The sequence below is a fragment of the Lingula anatina genome, chromosome 9, assembly GCF_051362555.1.
Source record: "Lingula anatina isolate TDL-2025a chromosome 9, LinAna3.0, whole genome shotgun sequence".
NCBI classification, from domain to species: Eukaryota; Metazoa; Brachiopoda; class Lingulata; order Lingulida; family Lingulidae; genus Lingula; species Lingula anatina.
Genome location: NC_141775.1, coordinates 3,109,437 through 3,122,358, shown reverse-complemented (window position 1 = coordinate 3,122,358; position 12,922 = coordinate 3,109,437). Strand labels below are relative to the sequence as shown.

Here is a 12,922-nt window from a genome sequence, read left to right as displayed (position 1 = left end):
TGAAGAAATAAACAAAATACGGATTAAACTTTAAGGCTTAAATAGATCTTAACACCTGTGCCTACTTACCGCTGTGCTGAACTGGTATCCTTCTGTCAAACAGTGTACTATGCTTAAGTATTGTTTTTCTTTATCCAGTTATTAATCCCATATTGCGTTGCAAAATGCAGGTATACATTAATGGGATTTGGTGGAAAACTAGAGCAACATCGGGAAGTATAGGTAAGATCATGTTGTTAAATATCATAATTGAGTTTAAACAAAGTGCTGGCACAACTCTCATCGTAACTGATACTCTTAGTCGAATCTCTATTACAACTTGCAGGTGTTTTATTACTTCCACTTCAAGTCAGTATATACGATCTGTTGTGAGATTGAATCATTTCGTATCAAAAATTGGTACGGAAAGAAATTATAACAACAGAAAATGCTGGACTGTTAGATCTTTATCACATAAGACAGCGGCTGTTGGAGTACAGACATTTTGTGGGCCGTGCCTCGCGTGTTATATATATGTAACTGGGTTTATGAGGTTTCACATCCATTTATATTGAAATGAGTGTATGATTTTAAAGTAACAGTCTGATAAGAAGTTGTCTGTCTTTAACAGTTAACAACAACATAACATTAAACATCTTTATTTTCACATTAGCACAGCTGGTATTAAATGACGGTGTGCCGCATATTTCCAGCTGCATATTTCCATGTTATTTTTATGTCGCTTGGCAAATAAACGGTATCCCAGCCTGTTGACACATTTAATATTTATCTTTGCTTCACTTTTCGACCATGTGATGGCCGACTTGGTCACAATACTGACCACGATTTTAAAGCACATCTTCTCAGGCAATTCTTGTCTGTCCTATGGACGCAAAGTTGCAACCTTTTTTGCTCGAAGATATTGAGAAAGTGCCTAGTTCGGCAATGTGAAACAGCATCAAAACAACACCTTCTACAGCATGACCTTGAACTTACTGTCTCAGGTGGATATTTTAACATTACACGCACACACAGACGTCATATCTCCTTTAACTTAATTATATGTCATGTAGCGTGGCGTAGCACTAAACTTGGCATATGCTTTGATGACTTTGTTCACTGCCTCTAAAAAGTCTTTCTCTGTGGCCATCTTTCTCCTGGCCCTGATGGCAAACATTCCTGCCTCTGTACACACACTGCGGATCTCGGCACCTGGAGGAAATATGAACATTTTAACGGTGGATCTTTATGGAATTGAAACAGTAAAAAGCTTTCTTAATTGAAATCAGTGAAAGATCCTGTGGAATTAAAGTGCATGATTTCTTAACGGTCCTTAATGGACATAATTTCCTACCTGTGCTGTTGGGACATAACCTCGCTAACAGTTCAAATCTGATGTCTTTCTCTACACTCATGGACCTGGCATGAATCTTGAAGATACCTGTTCGCCCCTGGTAAAATAAATAAATAAATGAAACAACTTTCTGAGAATTCATATAATAGGTATAGATCAGGTGCACTTCAGGCAATGAAACAATCATAATTAAAAAAAAAAAAAGTTTTGATTCATCTACTTTTTTTAAACTAAGAAAGAGAATTAGAGGTTCCAGCGTCTATCCAAACCATCCCCCTCACCTTATAACACACCAAGATCTTTTCTCTTAATTTATTTCCAAAATCCCACATGAATTCCTCATCAACAAAAGATACAGCATCGACTCTACCCCTCTCCCTCCCTACAAAACATTTTCAGCCCCTTCTTTCCTTCAAACTTAAGTGTCATATTCTATTCCTCTCCATATCACCATTTCATGCCATACCCGTCACACTCCCCAACAGTCTACCCCCCCCCCCCCCACACACACACACCAAATTTGGCAGTCCCCTCCCCCTCACGCCCCCTACCTCCAGATCCGGCAGTCCAAACTCCACCTTCCTGTCCAGCCTCCCTGGCCTGACCAGCGCAGGGTCCAGTGTGTCTGGCCTGTTGGTGGCCATGAGCACCTTGATGTTACCCCGGGGATCAAAGCCATCCAGCTGGTTGATTAACTCTAACATAGTTCTCTGAACCTCATTATCTCCACCTGCGCCGTCATCAAACCTGGCACCTGAAAGGAAATAGACAAATATGGGGTCAAGGTCAAGTGATAAGGTCAAGGTCACTGCACCTTTATTATACTTGACACCTGAAGACGTTAAGAGGCCAAGGAAAAACTAATGAGGTCAAGGACACTACTGCATCATCAAACCTGGCATCCAGAAGGTGAAAGATCGTTATAAAGTCAAGGTCGCTGCTCCTTTATCAAAATTTCTACATGGAAGTTGAAATGTTGAACAATGAACAAACAGATGCAATTATTGAACATCTCAATAATTAATTTTTCAACATATGAACTCACCTCCAATGGCATCAATCTCATCAAAGAATATTATACAGGCTTTCTTGGTTCTGGCCATTTCAAACAGTTCCCTCACCATCCTGGCGCCCTGAGGACAGACAAGACAAAGAGTTCAGCACTGTGGTATCAGTTGGCTTAAACTGGGGTACAGAATAGAATGGAACATATCCCAGTATGATGAACACAGTGTATCAGTATATCACATACACACTAAAGTCTGTATAGAGATTCTGACTAAAATATTTTCACATAAAGCAGTGCATGTATCAGTATTGAAATACGTTGAAATTCACAGCCTCTGGCTTTATTCTACAACGTCTGCAAATCTTACTTAATACCACATACTAATAAGAACATTACTGGTGTAAGTTCTGTTCTGTACACTCGAGGGTCTCCACTAAAAAAAATGATGCATATAGTTTTTCTCCCTCTCAAGCTGCCCCATATCACCCACCTCTCCTACATACTTCTGTACCAGCTCAGATCCTATCACTCTAATAAAGCAGGCGTCTGTCCTGTTGGCCACTGCCCTGGCACACAGTGTCTTCCCCGTCCCCGGGGGGCCAAACAGCAACACACCCTTGGGGGGATCTATACCAAGGTTGACAAACCTCTCAGGCTATTGGCAGAAAAATTTGGAGGAATGAAAAACAATACCGGGCACAACAATGAATTATATTTATTGATTGATTTAGCAAAAAGATGTACATCTAGAAATTTCTTCTGAATCTTCAATTTTCTCTACTTGATCATAAACTGAATCAAACATTTTTTTAAACTTCTCTTTTAACTTATAAAATGGAAATCTGACAAAAAGAGAATTGATTTTTTTTTCAAAGTGTTGCTCAGCCCAGTTACTTATAATAGTATAGCGTAAAAACCATCAATCGCAAGAATGCTTCCAGCAAAACTGCAAATTATAGTGTTGAATGCCACATCTGCCCAAGGTGCACAGATTTCATGACTTACATGTAATAATGGGGTTTCTACCACTTCCCTCAGCTTTTCTATCTGTTCTTTACATCCCCCTACATCACTGTAAGTGACATCTGGCTTCTCTTCAACCTAACACACACAAAGAAACATAATTAAAGTTTAAATAATGGGCACCTATGACTGATACATGTTTAGTTGGTTGCTGAAAAGCAGACTGAACATTTTTGAGATTATAAAATAAATGCAAATAAATCAATTGACAAATACAAAAAAATAAGATAGACATTGCATCTAAATGAAGTAACTGTCCATTTTCTTTTTGTGAAAAAATTATAACAAACCTTTGGATCACGGTCAGGGTTTTTTTAAATAAATTATTTATTTAATTATTTCTTATTGATTTTTATCAACTGGAACCCAATGGAACCCACCTGCATCATTGTGACACTGGGATCAATTTTGGGTGGCAGAGGAATGTGAATTTGATACTTGTTTCTGTCAACTCTGAAAAATAAAATAAATATATATTACATAAATAAATAAATTCCAAAGGTCAGGTTTACCATAGGAAAAAAACAATCCAATCACATCACTGCAAAAATGTCAACAGTGTCCAAAAACTTGGAAAAAAAAAAAAAAAAAAAAAAAAAAAAAAAAAAAAAAAAAAAAAAAAGCAGCTATAAAAGGACATGTATTCGTTTTTATTTTAAAATCTTTACATTTTCAACATTTTTAATTTTGTGAATTATGAGGGAACTGTTGTTTCATCCCTCTCCCCAAACACAGAAATCTAACCTAGCTATCATCACTTTTAAAGTAAAAAGAAGAAACAAAATGATAGAGGAAGAAAGATTTGTTGGGGGAGGGGGGGGGGGGTGCAAGGCTAACACAAACTTACCCCACCCTCATCCCTTCCTCGATATCTGTTGGGGCCACCTGGTCCCCCAGGTCCACCACAAATTTGGCAAACTGTTTGACATTGATAATGTATCTCGGTTCCTCAGAATCTGCATTGATGATCTTTGTGCATCGGGCAACTTGGAGGGGCTGTTCACCTGGGATGAATGAAAAGAGAAAATTAAAGTGTATTTAGAGAAAATACAGGAGTTAGCACAAAGCAAAGGCTATAATAATTTCATTATATTCTTCATATGAGTTAAAGATTGCCAAATTTCAAAAGGACAACTTGAAGAGTGCTCAGAGGAAAAAAGAGGGAGATTCATTGGCTTATGCCAATTACTTCAATTCACACAGAAAAATAATTCTTAATTTTTTTGTGACATTCAATGAATTTTCAACTTTTAAAACAGCAAAAATTTTAAACATCATATGAACTATTCTTTTTAAAGCATTTTTACTAAATTTGTCCTTAAAAAAAAAAAAAAAAAAAAAAAGAAAAAAAAAAAGTCAGTTTCCATACTTTGTAATGTCTGTTTGTCAGCTGCCAAGTCCCATAAAGCTGGTGGTGCCAGACCTGTGTCAGATTCTTTTATACCTGGGGAAATGATAGGGGAAAAAGCTTTGTAATTTGTTAATGTTCAAATCTAGAAAAACATCATAAAAATAAAATAAATTTTAAAAAATATATTTTTATATAGTGTTTTCATTCAAGACATACTCTTCTTAACATAATTTACTTTATATGAAAACAAATTATTACACTGATATTTGTTATTCTAGATAGTCAATGTCCAAGAGTAACCTGTAATGATTGGACTATGGATCACTTAATAACAATACCAAAACTTCTATTTGAAAATTCCCTTTACTTACCTACTAGTTCATTTACCCTCTTAAGTATGTTCTGAATGTCATCTTCACATGCTTTCACAGACTTTGTGTATTGACCAACTCCCTAAAGACAAAGGTACTTTTTTAAATGTTAACAATCTGACTGTACATGGGCTTATGTATTTTTTTTCTTTTCATTCATTAAATAAAAATTTACATGCATGCCCCTCATGTACTAAGGCACTTTAAATGTAATGATGAATGTGCTTCTTCAAATTTAACCTATTCACCACAGTGACTTATAAGTCTTATGGGGATGTTGGGGATTCAATAGTGTTTAAAAAGGTCATGTCCTACAAGCATTGTTGAATAACTTATTTGTCAATATCATTTTCACTTACATATGTCTTCAGCAGTGCAATATCTCCCTCATCAAGTGCTGAAAATTAAAATAAGTCTCAAAAGTCAAGCCAAAACAAAATTTCAGTCTCAGTAAGAGAAGTAATTTTTGCGTGCAGTTTCAAATTTAAATAATAATGTAAATCAAGACCAACTCAATTGCCTTGACTAGATTTTTTTACCAAGTGTCAAGCTTTTATTTTGCCACTGACAAACATATTAAATAACTGATCATATGAAGATTGTGTAGCAGTACAAGGTAAGTTTTATCACAGTAAATGTCATTAGATTCTTTATTGATACACCTTTACAAATAAGGTACAATCAAGGACAGAGACAATTACATCTAACTACAACAGTACAGACAGGTATATAAATAAATATACATGATTTCAATGTCACTGTGACTCAGCAATGAGCTTTGTGCTCAACCTTGAAGTGCTTATTTGTTTAACTTCCGATGACAAAACTCACATTGGATAGGCTTCTCATCTTTCTCTTCTTCTTTCGTCTTTCTCTGGTCTGCTCCCAAATGATCTGGCATTTTAGTTTTCCGTATATCGACCAAAATATTAAAGTGTTATGATTCCACGACCGGTCAAATCTTCCAATATGGTGGAAAGTCTCGTATTTTCTCGACACGAAAACTGATGACGTCAGCAAGCTTTGCGTATTGACACAAATCCAAGGAAGAAGAATGTTGTTGTATGTGGAAAGTCGGGCCTTTCCAGTGAGTATTTTAATGTAAATCGGGTGCTATTTCATACAAATTAGAAACATGGAGTTAGAATAATGAACACCTTTCCACGCTTTTTATGTTTCATGTGATTTTCAGTCTTAGCTTTATGTTAGAATGGGCGAGAAATGTCTGAATTTTCGAGTGTGGCTCAGCGGTGTAAGTTGCCATATCCACTAACAGTGAGCTGTAATTATAACTTCAGTATAGCCAGGCCTTGGAATGGAAAGGGTACAGTTCAAAGCAGATGATTAAAAGGGTTATTTTGATATTCAGAACCATTCCAGATAGAAAGCATTAGCTGTCCCAGGAAATGTTTCCATTAGATTTTGAGACTAAATTTTAAGAGACTACACTGTATGGTTTTCACAATTTGCCCACTTTTCCAAATCATTTGTGACATTTAATTCACTTTCAGCATAAGACATTTGTGGTCTTAGCCCAGCCCAATGACACAATAGCACGAGTGCGTGCCCACCTGCTGCACATTCTGTATGAGCTGGGCCGTGAGGACCACCAGTTTCGTCTGCGTTACAAGGGAGAATATTTGCGAGATGCCTACACTGTGGAGGACTACAAGATCATTGATAATGCCATCATTAAGATGGTCCCTCTTTCGAAAAGATTGGATCAGGTAGAACAGATAAAAATTTTAATGCTATTTCATTACCTCCATCAATATTTTATATAGTGAGCAGAAATTAACTTTTACTTTAATGAATATAATGATAAATTGCAGTTAATTAAAGAATTCATTTCCATACATTACATCAGTTTTATTCCTTTTTTGCTGTAAAATCTAAGTCATACTGATTAAAATTTTTCCTCCAAGTTTATTAAATACTGCTACAGTTTCTTGTTTGGCTCAATATATATGCCCCAGTTTTTTAAAGTATATATATATATATATATATATATATTTATATTATATTTATATTTTTATTTTATCTTTTGTGTTATTATTATTATTTCATTTTTCTTTCTCAGTCATTCCCAGACATACGATCAGTGGTGGGAAATTCCCAGGATTTGGGTCAAGGTCAGGTAGAGGATGTTAAGAGGGCATTGCTGAGAGAAATACGGGTGTTTGACAGGAGAGAAAAACTGCTTTTTGATTTCAAGGTAAAGCAGAAGTTCAGATGTTAAGTAGAAGCAAAAAATTAGAGAAATATTGTTTAAGTCTGAAAAAAAAAATTTGAACAGAAATCCAGAGGACAATTTATTTAATGTTACCTCATTTTAAACATTTTCAATTATCATTTCTTTTCACTTAAATATTTCTTGGTCTTTTATTCATATATCAGGGTCTGTTGTATCTGCACTTCATGGGGTTTTGCCTTGGGTTTCTGACCACCTACTGGTATTCTGGGTTCTGGACAGGGTTGGTTTTCCTGTATGCTGCCTTCTTATGTCCTACCTACACCAGGACCAGTGGCTTTGTGGGTGGAGTGTACGCATACGCACAGTGAGTGATAACCGGGATAAAAACAAAAAAAAAAAAAAAAATTAAAGTTTGTTTAAAATCTTATTTACTAGACTGGTGTTTTTACCCCTTGAGAAGATGTTGACAATAATGAAGTGATATAATTAAAACCCTTTTATGATTTAGAGATTATAGTAACCAGTTGTGGTTTTTCATTGCTAAAGAATTAACACCCTTCATAATTATTAAATCTGTTGGAAAGTCACATTTCCCCCACCCTGAGCTTCAGAGATAACTTGACACCTACCTCTTCACTATAGCCTATCTTCATCGTGTCAAGTTACCTCTGACGAAAATAGTTTGACCTAGTTTATATAAGCCAATCGAATCCAAGTTTCAAAATTTTTCACCAAAGTTTGGTGAAAACGCTGATTGGTTGACCGTCAATCGGTAATCCTCGGCTGATTCCGCAAGCTCCATACTAACAACAAAGTTATTGTCGAGTGCGGAGACATCCGAGTAGTTCCGAGTGCATAACCGTACACAAAGAAAGCATGGCGTCTCCTACGAGTGACTACGAAAAATAATGTGTTAAGTTATCTCTTGATTCTTTGCAAAATATGAGTATATCGAAATTAAAACCAGAGCAGTTTGAGGCCCTGCATCATTATCTACTGAGGGATGATGTATTTTGCGTGCTGCCCACAGGTTACGGCAAGTCCCTGATATTCAGCCTTATCTTTGATTGGTCCGGATTTGAACAAAGCGCGCTTTGACTCGTTCGCGTTCATTGGCTAGATCGTTCAATGAGTCATTGAGTGCGGGATTTAAATTTGATTGGCGGGCGGCGGGGGCAATCGAATGTGGTCAGAGGTAACTTGACACGATGAAGATAGGCTATAGTGAAGAGGTAGGTGTCAAGTTATCTCTGAAGCTCAGGGTGCATTTCCCCCTGACCGGTTAGGAATTTAAAGATGTAATTTTTTTACTTGCCACATGAATTTGTGATATTTATTATCTTCATGAATATTTTTGCAGCAAACATGTCTTCTGTTTTGTGTATGGTGTACTGTCTTTGCTGAACATGGGTGCTGCCATCTATCTAGCTTATCTGGAAATAGTCAAAATAAGTGTAAGCATTAAAATATGATTTATCTCAAATAACTTATAAGCTAACAGGCTTTTCAATTACTTACCTGCATTTTAATCATATAGAGGAATTTTTTTCCATAAAAATACCAATGCGAATTGGTAATCTGTGATAAACTTAAGCAGATCATAACTCCTGGACCAGTGACCTTATTTGACCTTCACCTTGACCTTTTCAGAATCATGGCTGCCCCAACTTTGAGTTTGTGGGAGACTGCAGTCACTCTGTGATATTCTCCATCATCTACTACTGCTGCCAGGCGGTGGCTCTTCTTGTCTCCAGCGCCATCATGTGGGTGTTGGGGATCTGGAACTTCAGGGTTCAGGTGGGAGACTACATAGAGGCAGAGCTGGTGAAGACGAGAGACATTGAAAAACTTCTGCTGACTGCTAAACAGGGAAAGTAAGTGTTTTCTTTCGTTTTTGTTTCCTTAAGTTTTGGGAGGAAGCCTATTAAAGCTTTATAATTTATAGCAGTGGTTATGGTGTGGAGTATTCTAAATGATGAAGAATATTTTTGTCTTCAATTTTTTTTAAATAAAAGTTGATACATACATACATACATACATACATACATACATATATATATATATATATATATATATATAATTTTTTTTGTAGATATAGTGTTATGAAAAAAAAATTACATTTTAAAATCAAAAGAATGTAGAAAATGAAAATGAGCACTTCTGTAATATTGATCTATTCTCGGTATAATGTAGCATGTTGCCAAACAGATTTATATTCCCTGGTTTGAATGGAATCAGTTATAATGAAGCATGCTCTGTTTTCCAGACTGAAGGAGAAAAGGATAGCGGCCTTTGAGTTGGCCACCCTGGCTGCCGCGGGCGATGATAACAAGTTCAGAATCGTAGCAGAAGGAGGGTAGGTGTCCCTGTACAGTCAAATCAGAACTGTGTTTTTTATAGCAAGAGTAGAAGTGTGTCATTCTTTTGGTGCATTTCTGGGTGTCATATTTACATGTCTGAGTTCCAAGTGAAGCCAGATTTACTTTGAGCTTTGAGACTTTTGCTTTTGACAATATTGTTAACCATATAATATATAAAAAAACGATGTATGATCTATATCTCAGTATCATTATCAGTATTATTATTATTATTATTATATTGTAGGTTGGAGATCCTGAATACCCTGTCCCTGTCCAGAGATGAAGCCACACAGGAACATGCTGTGGAGGCTCTGGCAGAACTGCTTACTGTGCCAGCTATACAGGTAATAGGGTCATGCTTTATTATTATCTTCATGTATTAAAATCAGATATCTATGTTTTATTAAGGGATTGCTGTTGTTCTTATGCTCTGAAGTTGACCACACTGTGGATTATGCATTACCTCCCCTAAAAAATCTGTTTTCCCAACGTGTAAACAGTGTAAATTCTAAGCTTTTTTACCAAGTTATCAATTTTGTCTGTCCTAAACAAGTGACTGTTCATTTGTGTTAATTTTGTCAGTCCTAAATCAGTTTCTGTTAATTTGTGTTAATTCCAGGATCGGTATGTAGAGATAGGAGGTGTCCAGAACATGTCCACTCTGCTGCTGTCCCCAGACCCCAGGCTGGTGGAGGAAGCAGCACAGGTCCTCTACCAGATTGTGTCTGACTCTGAGGAGAACAAGACTGCTGTGGTGTCAGATCACGGGTGAGTCTGTCTCTCTCTCTCTCTCTCTCCCTCTCTCTCTATGCCATATCATTCTACAAACAAACTCATTTATAGTATTTTCTTTAATCTATTACCACATTTAAATATAGTTGCATTTAGGTTTTTCAGGTTGCACAAGTGAATAGTTCTCAAGGTAAATAAATTTTGTTAAAACAAGTAAAAAGTCTTTGTCAATTGATTATTAATTATGAAGCCTCAGAGTCAAGAATTTCTCCATTTTATCATCTTATCTAAATCCAATGAAAACCCCTTTTCATATTATTATTATTATTTTCCATTCAAGCCTAGAAGACCTGGCCCGTGCAGCCAGAGATGGCACCATAAGCTGTCAGAGAACTGTAGCAGGAATATTACTGGAGCTGGCTTTTACCACAGAAATCAGGGGACAGATGGCAGCCATGAATACTCCAGGTACTGGGATTACTGAATCACTTATTTATTTATGCTTCATTCTCTTCATGTTTAACACATTGATCAGTCCTGTCCTCTCTCTCTCTCTCGCTCTCTCAGCCCTGATAAAACTGTGCAGAAGTAATGGTATTTCTATTTCCAGGAAAAGCCCTGATAAAACTGTGCAGAAGTAATGGTATTTCTATTTCCAGGAAAAGCCCTGATAGAGCTGTGCAGGAGTACTGACCCAGAGACACAGAGATATGCTCTGCAGACACTGGAACTCCTGGCTATAGAGAGCTCAGACATGATCTGTGCACAGGTGAGCCATGTGGGAGATATCAATTATCTTTTTTATTTGTATGCCATGCTTTTCTGGTTGCCCTTTCTTGCAGAATGTAAAATAAAAATTTAAAGCTTTGTAAAGTGTGTGTTTATGAGCTACATGTAGGTACAGAATTTGCACAATAACAACATAAAGCTGACGGGAGATCAGATATCAAATCTTGTAGCACTCTTGAAAAGCTGAAATGCAGAAAGGTGACTCAAATGCCCACCTTTGGTCTGATATACCCAGGTTCACTGGTTTTACCAAACACATGGGAATACTGATAAAAATTAGATGGGTATTTCTCATTATATCTCTTCCAGCATGAGTTGATAGAAATCCTGCTTGGCTTACCCAGAACTACAGTGGATGAGAAGCTGTACCTCCTGGCAGGGAAGATACTGCTCTACTTTGCTGAAAATGCCGAGGTAACTGCAATACAATCATGAGGCACAGCTAACACAATCTTTAAGTTAATGTGATTGTTGAGAGAGCTCACCTATCACAATCTTTAAGTCGATGTGTTCAAAAAGAGCACATCTGACATATTCTTCAAGTCAATGTGATAGCATATCTATCTCATCGCACTTTAACATCACATTTGAATGGAATTATCTAATAAGTTAATGCTTACATTTATTTATTTATTTACTTTTGGTCATTCCAGACATGCGAGTTGCTTCTAGACCAGGCCTCCCTGAAAGACTCTCTTACATTGTATGGCAAAACTAAAGACCCAATCTTACAGAAGGTGGTGGCCAAGATTATATTCTGTATGTTGGAAGATAAAGTCCTCAAGTGAGTATAATTTTGTTCTCTAAAAGAAAAGTTTCATATTATTCTGTCAGAGGAACAGTCCTTGTATCCTTGTGGGTTAAAAAAAAAAGATGGTAAGAGGTCCACATTTTCAGAAAGAGACTCACCCCCCCCCCCCCCCTTTGAAGTTGCAAGCTACAGGCCAAGCATTAGAATTGAAAACTTGTGAATTTATTGCTTTGCATGGACAAAACATTGTTTTCACTGTAGGATCACAGGCTGACTACATCATACAATATGGTACCCAGCAAACCATTTAATTTAAATGCTGGATTTATAATGTGGTAACTATAAATGTATTATATACTTCATCTTCAGGTCCAAGGCCAAGTTTGTCAACCTAGGGGAGGTCCTGCAGGAGATCAGAGATAATGCAGCTGACAGAGAGGTGTGGGAGATGGCAGATGAAGGTGAGGCCACAAATACCAGTAATGCCATCTATAGAATAAAACAGATTACCAGTAACACCACCAATTACTTGTTTTTAAATACTGCGTTAAAACACATCTTTTACAATTCCATTTCCAGAACTACAAATTCTGAACGCAGACGACGATCTCCCCGTCCTCCCGAATCTGTCCACCATTGAGAAGCTCCAGAGGATGGACAGTAAGAAGGCGCAGCAGTATGGCTCTGGCTCACTCAGAGGCTCCAAGTCCTCGCTGAGGTCACTGGAGGACAAACCATCGGCCAGTGTCGCTGGTGGGTCCTCCGTGTCCTCTAGTGACCTGAAGAAGGGAATAGATTGAGGAGGGTATAGGAGAAGGAGGGATTGAGGGGTGGGGGGGGGGGGGGGGGGGGGGGGCGAGGGGAGTGTTTTCTCTTAGATAAGTCTACTTTGGACAGACAAGTTGGGTAGAGAAGGGGGCGTTTGGACTTCATTTTCATCCAGAAATATCTTCTATTGACAGACAAGTTTGGAAAGGGAAGGGGTAGACCAAGTTTTTCCTGAAACTTA

The 12,922-nt window shown here is 37.3% G+C and overlaps 2 protein-coding genes across 2 annotated transcripts; one reads left to right on the top strand and one right to left on the bottom strand.

The window, feature by feature from the left end:
* Positions 1-622: 622 nt before the first annotated feature.
* LOC106174927 (26S proteasome regulatory subunit 7) lies at positions 623-6,076 on the bottom strand. The gene is made up of 12 exons (XM_013556704.2): positions 5,919-6,076; positions 5,447-5,484; positions 5,088-5,169; positions 4,735-4,809; positions 4,213-4,369; positions 3,746-3,818; positions 3,348-3,443; positions 2,833-2,997; positions 2,379-2,466; positions 1,885-2,087; positions 1,334-1,430; positions 623-1,191 (listed from the first exon to the last, which is right to left on the bottom strand). Exons 1-12 carry the CDS (start codon positions 5,986-5,988, stop codon positions 1,034-1,036), a joined length of 1,302 nt encoding a protein of 433 aa, XP_013412158.1. The 5' UTR covers positions 5,989-6,076; the 3' UTR covers positions 623-1,033.
* Positions 6,075-12,738, top strand: LOC106181671 (uncharacterized). The gene is made up of 15 exons (XM_024076798.2): positions 6,075-6,174; positions 6,599-6,814; positions 7,168-7,302; positions 7,485-7,645; positions 8,642-8,735; positions 8,932-9,155; positions 9,548-9,637; positions 9,886-9,985; positions 10,261-10,409; positions 10,714-10,841; positions 11,033-11,142; positions 11,472-11,576; positions 11,816-11,946; positions 12,283-12,374; positions 12,493-12,738. Exons 1-15 carry the CDS (start codon positions 6,142-6,144, stop codon positions 12,711-12,713), a joined length of 1,989 nt encoding a protein of 662 aa, XP_023932566.2. The 5' UTR covers positions 6,075-6,141; the 3' UTR covers positions 12,714-12,738.
* Positions 12,739-12,922: the final 184 nt, after the last annotated feature.